The sequence below is a fragment of the Scyliorhinus canicula genome, chromosome 8, assembly GCF_902713615.1.
Source record: "Scyliorhinus canicula chromosome 8, sScyCan1.1, whole genome shotgun sequence".
NCBI lineage: Eukaryota > Metazoa > Chordata > Chondrichthyes > Carcharhiniformes > Scyliorhinidae > Scyliorhinus > Scyliorhinus canicula.
Genome location: NC_052153.1, coordinates 103,197,524 through 103,217,242, shown reverse-complemented (window position 1 = coordinate 103,217,242; position 19,719 = coordinate 103,197,524). Strand labels below are relative to the sequence as shown.

General features: G+C 49.7%; 1 protein-coding gene across 1 annotated transcript in view; it reads left to right on the top strand.

The window, feature by feature from the left end:
- The window catches only part of LOC119970422 (golgin subfamily A member 4-like), a 529,556-nt gene that overhangs the window by 336,870 nt on the left and 172,967 nt on the right, over nucleotides 1-19,719 (top strand). The window contains exon 17 of the mRNA XM_038805016.1: nucleotides 14,222-14,299. Coding sequence (XP_038660944.1) covers nucleotides 14,222-14,299 — 78 coding nt within the window. The remainder of the gene's footprint in view (nucleotides 1-14,221; nucleotides 14,300-19,719) is intronic.

Below are 19,719 nucleotides of genomic sequence, written 5' to 3'. Positions count from 1 at the left end.
CTTGGGGCTTATTGTTTCAGACTCCACTGGCACCGGGATGTCTGACCTGCTATAGAATGTAGCGATTGCAGTTAACTGTTGTGTCCATTGTGCCTGGGAATCACCGGGAATCGCTCCATGAATATGCAAACTTGTTAGTTACAATGCTGTCTGGTTTCTTTAGCAGCCAGAATACACAGGGGATTCTTCAAACTGCTTGTCTCTTTGCAACTGTCCATTTTTCCCTGTAACCTTTGCGTTCTTCCATTTTGTGTGAGGAAGTGGCCAACCCAGGTGGCTACAGCACCTGGGCTGTGTGGGCCTGGTCAGAAGGGTTGGCTGCTATCAGTGGGTGTTGACGCTGGGCTGGAGGGTTGAGGGGTTCAGTGTCCATGGGTCCAACATGGCCCCCCACCCCCAGATAAACAGCCCATAACAGGGGCGACTTCAGCTGCTGCCTGTCCTCCCCACCAAACATCCCCAGGACAGAGTCCTGTCCGCGGTAATGTGAAGAAGGTAATTTTAATTACATCTGTCTGTGGCCTCTGAGTGCACAGCTGAAGGTCATCACCATTAGGGAATAGGCATTGTTAGTTAAATGAGAACTTCATAGCTCCCAAGTCGTTTCTGTGGGTAGACGTGCCACGCCGCAGACGAGTGTTACTGCCTGGCATCCCAAGCAGACTGTGAAACCGGGACACTACCTGAACGCTGGAACCGTCAGCACCACAGAGGCAGCAGCTAACAATCTAACACCCAATAGCTGGGCCACAGCACTGGGGATACCCTGTGACCAGAGGTTGGGTGTGTGGATTGGGGAGGGAACCTGAACCCTGTCCAAGCAATGTTCGCGGCGGGGGTCTGGGGTGTGGGGTCCAGTGCCCAGGTGGTCTTCAGTGCGAAGGATAGTAATTGCAATTTCTGTTGAAAATTTCAGACTCTTGGTTTTGACCATAGTTGGCTCAAATACACCAGCTTGCTTGTTATCCCTTGGTTTTCCATTTATTAAATCAAGATCACCTGCTGTGGCCAGAGGTGCATGGGCAGGCCAGGTTCCCCCAGCATGATTAGCTCACGGGATGGCACCCTGAGAGATGGCAGGGAATGTAAGGGTGAGGGAGGCCTGTGAGACTTGAGTGCCCTGGGATGGAAGCCTTAAATGATTGTCGGTCTCTCACCTTCTTCAATTCCTTACAGATATCACATTATGGATGAGATTGAGGACCCTGCAGCGCCTGCCCTCACGGTGCTGATGGCAAGCCATGTGGCCAGATGCTGGAGAAGGCAGTGGCAGCACTGTCAATGGAGGCTCGAGGCAGCAGCCCATGTGAAGGGGCTTGCTCGATACCCTGAGGACATGGCCACCCATCAGGCCGGGGGGGGGAACGCAGAGGGGGAGGTCAGCAATGGCCCAAAGTGTACAGGCATCGCTGGTCAAAAAGGGAGGTAGAGAGAAAACAGGGAACTACAGACCAGTCAACCTAACTTCAGTAAATGGGAGGTTGCTGGAGTCTATTATCAAGAATTTCATAGCACAACATTTGGAAAGCATAATCACACCAAGTCAGCATGAATTTACAGAAGGGAAGTCATGCTTGCCAAATCTACTAGAATTCTTTGAAGATGGAACTAGTGGAGTTGACCAGGGAGAAGTGGTGGATGTGGTTTGTTTAGACTTTTAGGAGGCTTTCGACAAAATCTCACAAAGCAGATTACTATGTAAAGTTAAAGTACATGGGATGGATAGAAAACTGGTTCGCAGACAGGAAGCAAAACGTTGTAATAAATGGGTCATTTTCTGATTGGCAGGCAGTGACTATTAGGGTACTGCAGGGAACAGTGCTCCAACCCCAACTGTTCACGTTATATATTAATGATTTGGACGGGGGAACTAAATGTAATATCTCCAAATTTGCAGATGATACAAAGTTAGGTGGGAGGGTGAGCTGTGAGGAGGATGCAGAGATTTCAGCATGATTTGCACAGGCTGAGTGAATGGGCATATGCATGGAAGGCGCAGTATAATGTGGATAAATGTGAGGTTTTCCACTTCGGTAGCAAAAATAGGAATGCAGATTATTATTTGAATGGGTGAAAACTGAGAGATGTGGATACCTTGGTGTCCTCATGCATCAGTCACTAAATGTAAGCGTGAAAATACAGCAGGCAGTAAGAAGATAAATGGATGTTGGCCTTCACAGCGAAAGGATTTGAATATAGGAATAGAGATGTTTTACTACAGTTGTATAGGACATTGGTGAGGCCACACCTGGAGTATTGTGTGTAGTTTTGGTGTCCTTATCTGAGGAAGGATGTTCTTGTTGCAGAGAGAGTGCAGCAAAGGTTTACCAGGCTAATTCCTGGAATGGCGGGACTATCATATGAGGAGAAATCAAGTCGGTTAGTATTATATTCATTGGAGTTTAGAAGAGTGAGAAGGGATCTCTTGGAATTTATAAAATTCTAACTGGATTAGACAGCGAAGATTCAGAAAGAATGTTCCCGATGGTGGGTGAGTCCAGAACTAGGGATGATAATTTGAGGATAAGGGTTAACCTTTTAGGACTGAGGTGAGAAGAAATTTCTTCACCCAGAGAGTGGTGAATTTCTGGAATTCACTGAGATAAAAAGTAGTTGAGGTGAAGAGATTGGGCGGAATTCTCCGCAAGGCCCGACGCCGTTGTGAAACCCAGAGAGGTTCACCACGACGTCGGAGGCCGCTCCTGGTCCCCTATTCTCCCCCCCCCCCCCCCCCCCCGGGGGCTAGGAGGGCCGTGCTGTGAATCTCGGCCGCGGGGCCTTGTCAATGGTGTCAATGCCCGACGCGCCGAGAATGACGCGGCCGGCGCGCCTAATGACGTCAGCCGTGCATGCACAGGTTGGCCGGCTCCAACCCGCGCATACGCGGCTGACGTCACAACAGATGACGGCTCAAACCCGCGCATGCGCGGTTGCCGTCTTCCCCTCCTCTGCCCCGCAAGATGTGGCGGCTTGATCTTGCTGGGTGGCGGAGGGGAAAGAGTGCGTCCCGTTGAGACGCCGGCCCGACGATCGGTGGGCACCGATCGCGGGCCAGTCCCCTCCCGAGCACGGTCGTGGTGCTCACTCCCCTCTCCGCCCCCCACAAGCCACAAAACAGCTGCTGGTGCCATGTTCACGCCAGCAGCGACCAGGTGTGGTTGCCGCCGGCGTGAACCGGTCGGGAACAGCCGGCCACTCGGCCAATCCGGGTTGGAGAATCGTGGGTCGCCGTGAAAAACGGCGGCCCGCGATTCTCCAAGCGGCGTGTCGCAAAATGCGACACGCCATTTTGGGGGGGGGTGAGAATCACAGGGGGGTGCCAGAGCGGCCCTCCCGCGATTCTACCACCCGGCGTGGGAGCGGAGAATCGCGCCCATTGTGTAATTTCAAGAAGAAATTAGATATGGCTCATAGGGCTAAAGGGATCAAGGAACATGGGAGGAAGGTGGGAGCAGGGTATTAAATTTTATCCGCCATGATCACAATGAATGGCGGAGCAGGTTCAAAGGGCAAAATGGCCTCTTCCCGCTTCTATTTTCTATGTATGTTTCTATGTATGGTCGCTCAAGGAGATGTCGGACAGCATGTACCACAGGAGAATCCACTTCAACAAGACGATGGCAAGGTACCATGTGGAGGAGGAGTATACCCATTCCAGCTGGCCATCAAGATCACAGCAGCCCTTAACCTTTACACCCTGGGTTCATTCCAGGGCTTGAGCGGGGATTTGTGTGGCATATCCGAGGATGAGAGGCGACTTAATAGAGGTTTATAAGATGATGAGGGGGATAGATAGAGTGGACGTTCGGAGACTATTTCCTCGGGTGGATGTAGCTGTTACAAGGGGGCATAACTATAAGATTCAGGGTGGGAGATCTAGGAGGGATGTTCGAGATAGGTTCTTTACTCAGAGAGTGGTTAGGGTGTGGAATGGACTGCCTGCTGTGATAGTGGAGTCGGACACTTTAGGAACTTTCAAGCAGTTATTGGATAGGCACACGGAGCACGCCAGAATGACAGGGAGTGGGATAGCTTGATCTTGGTTTCGGACAATGCTCGGCACAACATCGAGGGCCGAAGGGCCTGTTCTGTGCTCTACTGTTCTATGTTGTATGTTCTATATCCCAACCAACAGCCCACGGATGTACTGTTTGCCCGGGCAGCTGATTATATAAACTTTGGCCTGGACCAGGCTCATCAAGATGCCCGGTCAGAGGGCAGACAGTGGCGCAGTGATAGCTCTGCAGTCTTACGGCGCCGAGGTCCAAGGTTCGATCCCAGCTCTGGGTCACTGTCCGTGTGTAGTTTGCATATTCTCCCTGTGTTTGCGTGGGTTTCGCCCTCACAACCCAAAGATGTGCCGGGTAGGTGGCTAAATTGCCCCTTAATTGGAAAAAATGAGTTGGGTACTCAAAATTTTTTTTTTAATTTTTAAATTTTTTAAAAAAGGTGCCTGGTCAGCAGGATTCTCCGCCATTGCCAGGATGCCCTGGAGCAGGGGGTAACAGATGGCACGCATGTCATCTTGTGTGCACCGGCGGCCCCGGAGTGCCCTTTATTAACAGGAACGTTCAACTTGTGTGCGACCACCACCTCAAGATCATGCACATGTGTGCACGCTTCCCAGGGAATGTGCATGACACCTACACCCTGGGGCAGTTGGGAAATCCCTGACGTCTTTGAGGGATACTTCAGAATGACCGGTTGGCTCTTGGGAATAAGAGGTTCCCCTAAGGTCCTGGCAGATGACGCCAGTGCAGAGGCCGGAGACCAATGCGGAGACACAATATAACGTAGCCCATGTGGCTACCCAGTCAGTTAGTGAGCCATGCATCGGACTGCTGAAAACAAGCTTGTGATGCCTCGACCGTTCTGCTGGTGCACTGCAGTACAACTCCCCAAGGGCCGTCCACTTTGCGGTGATCTGCTGTGTGCTCGACAATCTGCACAGCAGCAGGGCGACATGCTGGACGTGGAGGAGGAGGAGGAACATGAGGCCTTGTCTGAGGAGGAGGACTAGTCGGACCAGGACGAACCTGGGGAGGACACGTGGGAGCAGCTGGAGGATGTAGAGCAGGTGACAGTGGCGAGAGTCTTATCAGCCCAGAGGGCCACGTGGGCCCTTATCCTCGCCTGCTTCTGACAGGACTTGGCTTCCCTCATTGTCTGCCCCTGCCCCCATTGCCCCCTTCTGATTCAATGCCCCCACCCCACCCATTTTACCCCTTCCCTCCCCCATCACTCCTCCCCAAATGTTCCTACATCCACCCATTCTCCCCCACCCCACCACTGACTACCCTGTTCCACCCTCCCAGGGTCTGTGTTACATCACTCCAGGGGATGGGCCTGTGTCAGCACTGTAAGTGGGTCAATATATAAGGCAGGAGGGTGATGATAACCCTCTGTGAAGTGAGCTCTGGTGCTCCTCAATCTATGCCATAGTCTAATTGCTGTCTTTCGTTTATCAGAATGCTCACGCCCATCACCTGCAGGTGGTATGCTTTGTGCGGGGTGGAGCAGCCAGATCTAGGGTGACCGTGCCTAGGAGGCTGGAACTGGGGACGGCAGAGGTCATCGGAGGGTGGGGGGGGGGGGTGGGGGGGTGCAGTATGGACTCGCATGACAGAGGCTACACATGTATTGGGTGTAATGTGTTTTAATGGTGAACAACCTTGGACCTTGGCGCCATGAGACTGTAGTGCTATCACTGCGCCACCGTCTGCTGTCACTTGGCAGCACGGTAGCATTGTGCGGGGCAGCACGGTAGCATTGTGGATAGCACAATTGCTTCACAGCTCCAGGATCCCAGGTTCGATTCTGGCTTGGGTCACTGTCCGTGTGGAGTTTGCACATTCTCCCCATGTGTGCGTGGGTTTCCTCCGGGTACTCCGGTTTCCTACCACTGTCCAAAGATCTGCATGTTAGGTGGATTGGCCATGATAAATTGCCCTTAGTGTCCAAAATTATTCTTAGTGCTGGGTGGGGTTACTGGGTTATGGGGATAGGGTGGAGGTGTTGACCTTGGGTAGGGTGCTCTTTCCAAGAGCCGGTGCAGACTCGATGGGCCGAATGGCCTCCTTCTGCACTGTAAATTGTATGAAATAATTCCATGATTGTGACCCTAACTGTCCCTACCTACCAATGGTGCCGTTCCCCCCTCACCCACAGTGCCCTCAGTGGTCCTCAAAATGCTTAGCCCTCCATGCTCTGCCGCTATGTCTAGACGTCCCCACGATGCACATCGGAGGTGGAGGCAGCCTGTTGCTTACCACGCCCTCTGGCATTTGATGCCCCTGACAGGTGTCCTCTGGGGCCCTGGGGCTGCAGGGCCCAGCAGCCTTGCCGGTGTCACATACTTCGCCATGCCACCCTGTTCTGCCCGCAGATCTTGGAGGAGGACTCGGGAGAGATGGAGACTGTCATTGTCCCCCTGTTGACAGGCTCCGGGCCGGCCTCTGGCGCTCCCTCCTCCCGGTCGGTGCTTGTTGGGCTCTGGGGGCATCACCTTGGAACAGAGGGAAGGCTGGAGTGAGCTCCAGAGGCCCTTGCACCATCTGGCTCTGCCATCCTTGGCGACTGTCTATTGTCTGCACCATGCTGTCGATGCCCTCAGCGATACCCCTCTGTGACCGGGCCACACTCTGCAATGCCTCGCCAATGTTCATCAGCGTCTGGAACACTGTCCTCAGTGACTGGAACAGGCTCTGGAGCGCACAGGCAATGGCCACCTGAAACTGTGACATGCTCCGCAGTGTCTCTGCAAGGCCCACCTGCATTGGGGACATGTTCCCCCGCGACTGGGACATGCTGTCGACATGCTCAGCCATCGCCATCACTGACTGAACAAAGCCTTGGGTACCACCACTCATGGTGCTGATGTCGTGCTCCAGGCTTTCCACTGCAGTCACCACCCTAGCAGTGTTGACCATGCACTGCCGGCACCATCTCCTGTGCCCGTAGCCTTAGGGATTCCTTCAGTAGGCCATTCAGTAGGGCGCTGGCGGCGGGTCGTAAAAATATGGCGCGCGTAGACCTCGTTGATGGGCCTCACATACATTCGATCTAGCATGGCTAGGGCCCCCGTATACGAGGTAATACTGTTAAGTTGAGTAGAGATACGGTGGCTCACCCTTGCGTGCAGTAGGCTGAGTTTCTGCTCCTCTGTAGTTTCTGATGTGTTTGATTCAGCCAGGTAGGCCTTGAAACATCTGAGCCAGTGTTGAAAGATTTATTTCGCCTCTGCAGCCTGCGGGTCGAGTTTTAGTCGATCAGGTTTGAGGGCTGATTCCATAGTCGTTTTCTTCAAGTTTCCTAAGACTATTAAATTGATGTGACCATCAATTCACAAGACACGTGGTTTGAAGTGAACAGTGATTTTAATAGTCTTACAACTGAGCCTGCCTGCGACGAGATGAACTGGCAGCAGGCTCACAACTGCAGATCTTTATACTTCCAGCTAGTGGGAGGAGCCATGCGTGGAACCATGGGCGGAACCATGGGCGGAGCCAAGGGTGGAGCCCAGTACAAACTCCTCATCTCCCCCTATGGGCAGAGCCGCGCAACTGCTTGTATACCGAGCTTACAGAGACACAACACATACAATATAACACAGTGTGAATTACTAGGATTGTGATTCACCACACTCCCTTCCATCATAGGGTCAGAAGTGGGGATGTTTGCAGATGACTGCACAATGTTCAGCACCATTTGTGACTCCTCAAGTAATTAAGCAATCCATGTCCAAATGCAGAAAGACCTGGACAATATCCAGGCTTCGGCTGACAAGCGGTAAGTTACATTCATGCCACACAAGTGGCGGGCAATGACCATCTCCTACAAGAGAGGATCTAACCATCATCCCTTGACATTCAATGGCCATCGTTGAAACCCCACAATCAACATCCTGGGTGTTACCATTGATCAGAAACTGAACTGGACTTGCCACATTAATACTGTGGCTATCAGGGCAGGTTAAAAGCGAGGAACCCTACAGCAAATAACTCACCTCCTGACCTCCCAATGCCTGTCAGCCATCTACAAGACACAAGTCAGGGGTGTAATGGAATACTCTCCACTTGGCTGGATGAGTGCAGCTCTAACAACACTCAAGAAGTTCGACATCATCCAGAACAAAGCAGCCCGCTTGATTGCCCCCCTCCACAAACATTCAAACCCTCCACAACCAATGAACAGTGGCAGCCGTTTGTACCATCTACAAGATGCACTGCAGTAACTCACCAAGGTTCCTTGGTCAATACCTTCCAAACCCACAACCATTACGATCTGGAAGGATAAGAGCAGCAGATACCTGGGACCCTCACCACCTGGAGGTTCCCCTCCAAGTCACTCACCACCCTTACTTAGAAATATATCACCGTTCCTTCACTGTCGCTGGGGCAACATTCTGAAACTCCCTCCTTAACAGCACTGTGGGTACCTTCACCTCAAGGACTGCAGTGGTTCAAGGAGGCAATCCATCACCACCTTCTCAAGGGCAACTAGGGATGGGCAATAAATGCTGGCCTCACCAGCGATGCCAACATCGCCACATCACTTGATATGGGCCAACATCTCCTGTGCGGATAGAGAGAGGGCATCATCATTGGCGCCAATACCAACTCACCCCTGAGGCCCAGTGAAAGCTGTTGAGCTCCTCACAGCACTGGGTGACGGTCCTCCTGGTGACACTCTCCGCAGTGGTGGCCGCTGTACTGCCTCCCAGGTGGCACTGGCTGACCTGTGGCTGACCCTCTGATTCCCTCGAGGGCCAGGGTGTCCCATCGCGACTCCACCGAGTCCAACAGCAGGGCTAGGTCGCCATCACCAAATCGTGGGGCAGGTCCCACCCCTAATCATGGCACCTACTATTTTCAAGGTGCTGGTGGAGGGAGGTTCCAAGTTGCATATCCATGTTTCATGGAGGTAACTTCCCATATAAAACAGCAACTGCCTCCAGTCTTGTTGGATTTTCATCAGCTAGGAGTGGGAAACATCATGTGTGCAGATTAGACCTGTAGGAGCATTTCTTGTCTTTGTGGAGTTGTTTGGATGTGTGGATATCCTTTTGGGGAGCTAGCCTACTGTGGTGAATGAGATTGACATGGTGTTATAAGCTACCAATGTCACTCTGTTCCCATTATATATATGTACCGATATTGTAAGTGCAGTTGCACTACCTGACCACCAGGGGGAGTAGCTCTGGGAGTACTCGAGAGTTTGTACTGGGCTCCCCCCTTGGCTCCGCCCAGAACACCTCCCCCTGGAGCTGCTGTATAAAGATCCGTGCCACAGGGCCAGCCAGCCAGTTCACCGAAAGTTCAACGGCTAACAGGCTGGCTCTGTTGTAAGGATATTAAAACCGCTATTCTAATCCTACAAGCACGTGTCCGTAGAATTGATGGTTCCATCACCTACCTTTTTGGATCTGGTTCCAGAACACCTGTGGGAGAGGTCAGGTGCCCTATGGGAGAGGTGTGCAGCCATTTGGGTGAGATAAGGTGATCTTTGGGAGATTCAAAGTGCCCTTTGGGATTGTTAAAAGTAGACATGAATATGTTTAAAAGGTGTATAAATTTATTGGCACAATCAAGCTCATTGGAATTGTCAAGGTCATTGGAACTAATAAAAGGAACTGTGAAAAAGAACTGTCAAGCTTTTTGAAACTCCTTCAAATATTTGAGAAAAGAAAGATTTATGCAATGCTTTAAAGAATCAGCTTGCTATTTCACTTTGTCTGTTCACATAAACCTGACGGCTGTCATTATTGGATTACTCTAGCTGACTAATTTCATAACCATCCCATCTGCTCACAGTTTCATTGATAGCTCTAGGTGGTTAAAGATTCCTTGAATTGGGACTATGATTTTCAATGCTTGTTTTGTTTTAAAGGGTATCAAGGAAATTAAATGTAGTGAATGTGTTTATCAATGAGAGTTTTTTTAAATACTGAATTATTCAATTGACATTTAATTATTTTATTTGATCTAATCTCTGCGTGGATCTGCCCATTGTAGGTACTGGGTGAGTTGTCATGGTAGGTATGAGGGCAAAGAGAGATGGTAACACTAAATTGGCATAAGGTCTAAATTGCCATGGAGGATGGCTAGTGCGGCATAAGTTGACATGGAGAGTATGGAGGGCCATGGGGGTTGGTGAGGGGGCATGAGGCGGCATTGGTCAACGTGGATGGGAATGGTGATTGTGTGGGGGTGAGGGCTGATTTATGTTTTATTGGTATTTTTAAAACTTCCACACAGTGCCAGTGTACTGAGGCAGAGCTTCTGCCCAGCCCACTATGGCAGCCTCCACACCCGTTCTGGAGGCTCTCACAGCAACTCTCATTATCACCTGAATCGAAAATACTTCCTGCCCGGGCACTTTCTCCTGTGCCAGCTTTGTGCAGTCAGGAATTGTCCTGACTCTGTGCTCCCAACCCGGGAGTAAAAGTTCAGGCCAAGATGTTCATGGGTTCCTCACATTTGATGGTTGAGAGGACGGTAGAAGTGAAGGGGAAGGGAGTTTTAAGGATTCTTTTGATCATAGGGAAAATGTGCCTGGAACTGTCATTGTCCTCCTGGACAATCCTGGAGTATGTATCCTGGGTGATGTTACTCAAGTATGATACTGGATCTTAATTAATTTGTTCCATATGACAAAGTGAGTGCCTTGCACTGGTAACATATGGCAAATTTTAAATTAAATCCTAAAATATTCTTTTCATCATTACATTATAAGATTTTTAAAAAACTATTGATTTACATATGTGCCATAAGAAATAGCAATAAAAAAAGTGTATTTATCTCATTTCCTTGGTCGTACTTCAATACCTACCCCGTAACTTACTCATTAGATTCCCACTGCTGATTCACTCTATGATTCAGCCATGAGAACTGATTACAAAACTCTCCAAAACTGCCATATGTCCCATTCTCTGATCGGTCTAAAGAGAGGGGGCTGGATTCTCCGATTTAGAGACGATGTCCTCACGCCGGCGTGGGAACAGTGGCGCTTTATGCCAGGAAAACTGGTGCAAAATGGCTACCGATTCCCCATTTTGCTGGCGAATAGAGCACCCTGCTCTAGCTGCCGATACAGCCTGGAGAATTGCCGGGTCTGTGGCCGCTCATGCGCACGGCGGCAGCCTGCAGCGGTCGTACCTGCTTCATGGCGGATGCGGCCATTCGCCCAGCTCGCGCTCCCCAGACAGCCCCACCACTCTTGATCACCAGTAAAGTGATGAAAGGGTTATCATCCGTGCTATCAAGTGGCACTTACTCAACAATAACCTGCTCATGGTTGATCGGCTTGTGTTCTGTCAGGGCCACACAGCACCTGACTTCATCACAGCCTTAGACAAAAGAGCTGAACTCAAGAGGTGAGGTGAGCAAGAGAGCCTTTGATATCAAGACCACATCAGGCCAAGTGTGGCATCAAGGAGCCCCAGCAAAACTGAACTAAATGGGTTTCGAGGGAAAACCACCGACTGCTTGGGTCATATCTAGCACATGGAAGATGATTGTGATTATTAGAGGTCCAGGGACATCTATGCAGGGGTTCCTCAGGCACAACCATCTTCAGCTGCTTCATCAATGACCTTCCCACCACCATCATCAGAAGTGGGAATGTTCACAGACGATTGCAGAATGTTCTGCAGCATTTGAGATTCCTCAGACAATGAAGCAATCCGTGTCCATTTGCAGCAAGATTGAGACATTATTCAGGCTTGGGCTGATAAGTGCCAAGTAATATTTGCATCTCACAAGTGTCAGGCAATGATCATCTCCAACTAGAAAGAATTCAACCTATGACATTTATTGGCATTACCATCACTGAATTCTTCAGTATCAACTTCCTGGGGGGGGGAGGGGGGGGTACTATTGAACTGAACTAGCCATACAAATACTGTGCTACGAGAGCAGGTCAGAGACTTGGAATTCTGTGGTGAGTAACTCACCACCTGACTCCCCAAAGCCTGCCCACATTCTACAAGGCACAAGTCAGGAGTGTAATGGAATACTCTGCACTTGCCTGGATGAGTGCAGCTCCAGCAAAACTCAAAAAGCTTGACACCATCCAGGACAAAACAGCCCGCTTGATTCACACACCATTCACTATATTCACCATTCAATCCCTCGACCACTGATCCAGTAGTAGCAGCGTATACCATCTTCAAGATGCACTGCAGCAACTCACCAGTGCCCCTCCGACAGCACCTTCCAAACCCGCAACCTCTAACACCTAGAAGGACAAGGGCAGCAGATATATACAAACCTTGCCACCTGCAAGTTCCCCTCCGAGCCGCACACCATCCTGACTTGGATCTATATCGCCATTCCTTCACTGTTGCTGGGTGAAAATCCTAGAACCCCTTTCATAACAGCACTGTGCGTGTACCTACACCACATGGATGTGTAGGATGGCAAGGTCTTGCTTTCTGCCATCCACAGAGTCATCCACACCACTCTGAGTGCCCCGCAACAATTTCACCCTCGAATGAGTGTTAAGTGGCTGCAGGCAGAATGTCCACCTCTCACTCGATAGGAGATCTCATCTTTAGAGAGCTGCCAGCCAGCCAATCTGATTGGCTGTCAGCTCTCCCGTCCCTGTAGCAACAGCACTGCAGTGGACAGAAATGGAAGGTCAGGAGGAAATGGAGCCCAAGTCTGGGCATTGAATGCGCAGGTAAGTTCAAGAGGTCCCGGCACAGGGAGAGTAGGGAAGGTCTAGGGGGCACAAAACAGGGTTGATGGGAGTGTCCGTGACAAAAGAGGGCTTCTGATGGAGGCACCCACCCCCCCTTCCTGCTCGGAATCTAACTGTGTTCTTTTCCGGGCTACCCCCACGGATGTTCATTCCTCGTGCCAGCCTGAAAATTGAGGCTGAGTGGGTAATGGCCCTTAAGTGGCCAACTATTGGCCACTTACAAGCCTCAATTGTGATATGGGCAAACATCACAACTGAGGCTTTTCCCACCCCAGGGCAAAGAAACACTAATTAAAATGTATGGAAATAAGTACCCCGCCACACTTTTATGGTAAAAAACATAATAGATGAGGAAATTCCTCAGGGCTGCCCAACTCTGTGGGCGAAAACCACATTTATGTGAATAAGTATCCATACTTCCAGCTGAGTAATGCTGCTATAGCAGGAGCAGTCTGCTGCATTTCCCAGTTATTCTGAAAACTGAACTTACACAGCTATTTGACATGTTTTGTTGTTAAACCTGTAAATAAGTTAATTTGTATTCGCTGTTTAATTTGAATGCTTTGGAACTACTTTTTGTACTGGAACTTTGTTTTTCATGAGGTCAATTCTGCTTTTCTATGCTGCAGGAGAAAGAACTTGACAAGGCCTTGACTCTTCAAGTGCCTATTGATAGCAGAAAACCCACTCTCGAGATTCAACGCCATCTTAGTCAAGGATATCATAATATTTTGGTACATAACAAAGGCTACAGACTCTTGTATCACAACATTTTGTTATTTTGCTTTTCATGTGCCCCTGATACTAGCAAAAAATCTCCAACATGGTTTTAATTTTCCTCTCTTGTTGGCCTTATAGATAATGCACTTGCTTCTTTATATGAAGCGTTCTGATTTTGGGAGCAAATATTTTTATTTGTGCTTTATTATGTAACCTAATGTTCAGAATGATAAGCTTTCACAAAAGGCTGAGGTGTTTTATGCAATTTTTGATAACTACTGCAAAATAATGATGACAGGCAGCACGAAACAAATCTAAACCTTAATGACATTTGTTATTTATGGCAACATAAAATTGTGGAAATGTACATCAGGACAAAAATGTGATTCATTAATAGCACATTCTAATGCTTTTTAAATTGACTTTCTTTGTAGACTTAACACAAATCAATGGTTATTCAAAATATTTACGATCATACGCTTGCATGTCAGATTGTCTGCAGCTTCAATGGTGCTACATGCAGTAATAAGTTATACCTGAAGAAAATATTTCAGCACTGTCTCTCCCAAGGGTATACATGTAACAAACCATAATTGAGTACCAGTTTGCATGATGGTTGCAGATCTCCAAAAAGGTCAAATTCTGTTCAGACACGCTTAGTATTTTAATGGGAGTTTTAATATGTCAGACATTTCTCTCAGAATAGTGATATCTGTGGAGAACTAATAAGCTATCCTGATTAAATTATCTGTGTGGGATGGATTTTTGAGCTAATTTGATCAATTACTTTGTGTTACAGAGGTCCCCAGATGAGACAGAAGCCAGTGTACACCCTTTGGCAGATGACGAATCAGCGCAGTCAACACATGCTGTCAAGGTAATGAACACTGTTCTTCTTGTCATTTTTCTTCTTTATCTTTAAAAACAGAGTAACATCCAGTTGGCCCCAGAGAGAACTTACGATGTATTTCAGTTATATATTATGCAGACTAAGTCTGAAGGTACGGTTACACTCCTGGCTAACTGGGCAGTTCATATTTCTTTTTATATTTGCACAACATTGATAGTGGCAAAATCTGGGATTTGTATCCAAGTACTGGATAAGCATTTCTGATGTCTGTACTGCACTAACAATGCTACAAGCCTCTTTACATTAGGCTTATATGTTTGCTTTCATCAGCAAAACGTGCGTGTAAATAGAAGTAAGTGACATTTAAACTGTGCAACAAACTACAGTGTAATCCTGCCTTTTATTGCCATGTGACAAAAACCTGTTTGCTCATAACCCAGCCCACACTTAGTAAGCTATCTTATGGACTGTTGTTGTCCTGCACAACAAATAAATTACCTCTGGCATTAATAGATGCATAGAGGTGGATGTAGCCTTTTTGTGTTTTGTTGCCTTTCTCTACCCATGGGCATCCTATCACCCAATATATTGTTCCAGCAATCTGCGACATTGGTAAGCTACCTACTAATATCCATTGAATTATTTAAAAAAAAATAATATTAATCATTTATAAAGCACTTTGCACATAATATAATATCTTGGGTGCTCAACAGAGCAGTAAGATGGACTAACTAGGAGAAATTTAAATGGGAAAAGACTGGTTTCTCGGAGGCATTTCAAGGGAGAAGATAGCAAGACAAAATAGTTGAGTGAATGATTGGGTGAAGCATTAGTAATGTGGAATTGGAGTGTAAGGTGTAGCTGAGACTATAACATGAAGTGATCACTTAGATAGGACTGAGGAGTGATTGGGAGGCTGAGTTGAGCATCTTTAACTTGATTTACTCAACTTCAGGAACCAAAGGAACTTTGGAGGGTAGGTATGTAAAATTTAAATCCATATTGCTATTAATTAGCATTTATTTTCAGTTCAGACGCTAACAGATGTGTTCTGATTTATAAATAGCCCACCAAAAGGGCAACAGCACAGTAATCGTCTTTGATGGTTCAGGACCATATAATTCGAACCAAAGAAACAAACAAATAAGCACAAATACGATTGAATTGCCGGAACGTTCAGGGCGGATTCCCTCCAGGCAAGCATTGCAGCAAAACCCAGCAGTGCAGACTTGTTCAAGTCAGTATGGCAAGTGGACATGATCGTGACTGCACCACAAAAACTGAAACAAAAAGTCTGCCGCTGGAGACACGTGTTGGAAAATCCACAAATACAAATATTTTTTAAAAGTAGAATAAATTTGATTGGATAAATAATTTTCAAAAGTTTGAAATCATACTGAAAAAAAATAATAGAAACAAGTAAAATCTACCTGATGCTTAAAATGTTTTGTGTTAAGAAATGTTCAAAAAATATTAACCTTTAAAATAAGGTGGGTTTCCTCATTAAGTATTTGCAAATTGAGAGTAGGTTTCTTATCCTTGAAAACACAGGTGTAAAATTTAAAGAAGTCTTACTACACCAGGTTAAAATCTAACAGGTTTGTTTCAAACACTAGCTTTCGGAGCACTGCTCCTTCCTCAGGTGAATGAAGAGGTATGTTCCAGAAACATATATATAGACAAAGTCAAAGATGCCAGACAATGCTTAGAATGGGAGCATTTGCAGGTAATTAAATCTTTACAGATCCAGAGATAGGGGTAACCCCAGGTTAAAGAGGTGTGAATTGTCTCTCGCCAGGACAGTTGGTAGGATTTCGCAAGCCCAGGCCAGATGGTGGGGAATGAATGTAATGTGACATGAATCCCAGGTCCCGGTTGAGGCCGCACTCATATGTGCGGAACTTGGCTATAAGTTTCTGTACAGCGATTCTGCGTTGTCACGCATCCTGAAGGCCGCCTTGGTGAACGCTTACCCGGAGATCAGAGGCTGAATCCCCTTGACTGCTGAAGTGTTCCCCGACTGGAAGGGAATATTCCTGCCTGGTGATTGCCGCGCGATGTCCGTTCATTCGTTGTCGCAGTGTCTGCATGGTCTCGCCAATGTACCATGCTTCGGGACATCCTTTTCTGCAGCGTATGAGGTGGACAACATTGGCCGAGTCGAACGAGTATGTACCGCGTACCTGGTGGGTGGTGTTCTCACGTCTAATGGTGGTATCCATGTCGATGATCTGGCACGTCTTGCAGAGATTGCCATGGCAGGGTTGTGTGGTGTCATGGTCTCTGTTCTGAAGGCTGGGTAGTTTGCTGCAAACAATGGTTTGTTTGAGATTGCGCGGTTGTTTGAAGGCAAGTAGTGGGGATGACCTTGGCAAGGTGATGTGTTGAAGGCTGCGAAGAAGATGTCGTAGTTTCTCCGCTCAGGAAAGCACTGGACGACGAAGGGTATTCTGGGGTTGTGTCCCATGTTTGTCTTCTGAGGAGGTTGGTGCGGTTTTTTGCGGTGGCGCGTAGGAACTGTTGATCGATGAGTTGAACGCCATATCCCGTTTGTACAAGGGCATCTTTCAGCATCTGTAGATGTCTGTTACGTTCCTCCTCCTCTGAGCAGATCCTGTGTATACGGAGGGCTTGTCCATAGGGGATGGCTTCTTTAATGTGTTTAGGGTGGAAGCTGGAGAAGTGGAGCATCGTGAGGTTATCCGTGGGCTTGCGGTAAAGCGAGTCGGCTGCATCGTATTGGTCTGCTGCATCCTGCACACTATAACCCAGCAGAGGGGGCGATGTGCTGGAGGAGGTGGAGGAGGAGGAGGCCAAGGGGGCGTCCGGGGAAGGACACGGCTCTCCAGATGAGGAGGATGGGGGGGGGGGGGGGGGGGGGGGGCCATCGACGCGGCATGGGGGCTGGATATGGACGGGAGACTGCATGACGCCACTGGCTTGGCCAGCGACCACGGGAGGCGTTGATCGCTGCACGTTTCACCAATTAGGTGGTAGGGGCTCGCTGAGCATGAGCAGCACTACCTCGCCACCCCGCATCCCCACCTCTCACAACAACCATGAGATGCACCTCCCCCCATCAGCCACCATCCTTAGCTCCCACACCACCGCATGCACCACACCTCTCCATTACACATCCACCTGCGGCACAACGGGCTGGGCTCACACGGTTGCTTGTGGAAGCGGGTGTGGTCGACGCCATGGAGGATGATGACAACCCGCTCTGCGATGAGCTGTCAGCTCCAAATGGTTAGACAATGTCTGACTCATGGCGACAGTTACACCCTCCACATGGGTGGTCCCTGTATGCGTGCTGGACACTCCATCACATGGCCCTTCCGAATCAATGGGGCAGGGTGGCGTGGAATTCGGGGGGTGGGGCTGGGGGGTGCACATTACACCCACCGGGGCTCAATGTTCCTTCACACCTCGACCATAGTGGCACTCAGTCCCCTACCCGACACCGCCGTCGTCGGACATAGCACAGAAGAAGCTTTCATTGGTGTAACAGCGAGTTTAATTAGAAAGGTTATATACACGTGCCCTAGCCCCTATAACTAAACTGTGCCCTGCACCCGTGCCAACTTACTAGGTGTCTAACTTCCTGGCCTTACAGGCCCTACCACTGAAGGCGGACTGCTGAGACCCCTGCCCTGCGACTTGGCTCCCTGTTGGCACTCGTTTCCTGGGGCGGCGTGGCCTGGATGGGCCAGGCTGCTCCCCGGGCGTCCTGGATGGCGTGGTGCCACCCTGTTCTGCCTGCAGCCCACCAGATGCACCAGTGACGGAACAGGTGAGTCTGAGGTGCTGTGGTGTTCCGGAACCTCCCCTGCAGGAGTCACCGGCACAGGCCACAGCCCCTCCTCCTCCCTCGGGGTGCCCGATGGATCCCTGGGCCTCTCTATGGGACGGGGGTGCGAGCCGAGACAAGCCACCAGGCACCACCGACACCTGGCGCTGCCAGTCCTGGAGGCCCACTGTGGTATCAACCAGGGTCCTTACGTCAGCAGCGATGGAGCTCAGGGAGTGGGCCATCCCTGTCTGGGACTGCACCATCTCCCTCTAGGCTTGTGCGACGCCATCCAGCATCTGGGCAAGGCCACATTTGCTCTCAGCGATTGTCTGCTGAGACTGGGCCAGACTGCAGAGCGCGGCTGAGATGTCCAGCTGGCTCTGGCACATGGCTTCCTGTGAGAGGGCAGCCCTGTCCTGGGCCATGGATGACACATGCACGTGAAGCCCCACGCCTTGCATAACCTGACCCATGGCCGACACCGTTGCCCCCATTGCAGATACCACCCGTGCAGTGTCGGCCTGGTTGGCAGCCATGTCCGGCACCATTTCCTGTTCCTGGACGCAGATAGAATCCTCCACCTGCGTCTGCAGCTGCTGGAAGCCGGCCGTCATCCCGTTGTCTCGTCCCTGGGTATCCAAACGCATCGGATGTGTGGGTCAGTCTGGAAGGTCCAGGAACTCGAGAACCGTCTGGGCGGCAGCTGGTTGTTGGGGTGATGCACGATCAATTGTACAAAGACTCAGATTGGTAACACTGTGGCTTTATTGCAGAAAGATGCGTGGCCTCCTACAGCAGCTGGCGAAATGGCAGCTGAATGGAGGACATGCATATTTATACTCCTCTTCCTGGGTGGAGCCAGTCGGCAGGGGCTACCGACGAACCTATAGTACAGGTCCTACCTTACATCACCTAATACAGGTGTAACAGTGGTTTACCACATTCACCCCCTGTTAAAAATGAGTCTGGCGGGGGATAGTGTGGAACTATATACAGTAGTGAAAATTATGTACAGTGTTTTATTAGAAAGGAGAGGAAAAAAAATGTCTTTTGAAAGTCCGGTGTCAGTTAGAGGTTCAACCAGTCTGGTGCCTTGACGTTCCGCTGGGAGCAGCGTAACGGTGGCGGCGATGTCGATGCTGGTGACGTCGGTGCCAGCCTGATGTTGAGTGACTCCGGGAGCGTGCCGAAATCCTGTTCATCCTCTTGCGTGGGCAGGGGAAGGAGGATGGCGCCTGGCAGGGGAAGTGGGGTTAATGTTGGAAGCGCCGGGGAAGGGGAGGATGGCGCCTGGCAGGGGAAGTGTGTATGGGTGGAACCTGCTGGTGCCAGGTCCCTGAGGGAGACAGTATCTTGGCAGCCGTTGGGGTATGCCACATAGGCATACTGGGGGTTGGCATGGAGCAAGTGTTCCCTGTCTACCAACGGGTCCGCCTTGTGGAGTCGGACATGCCTACGGAGCAGGACCGGTCCTGGAGCTGTGAGCCAAGTCGGGAGCGACACCCCGGATGTGGACTTCCTGGGGAAGGCAAAAAGACGCTCATGGGGTGTGTTATTCGTAGCGGTGCACAGTAGTGACCGGAAGGAGTGTAGTGCATCAGGGAGGACCTCCTGCCTGCGAGAGGCTGGGAGATTCCTGGACCGTAGGGCCAGC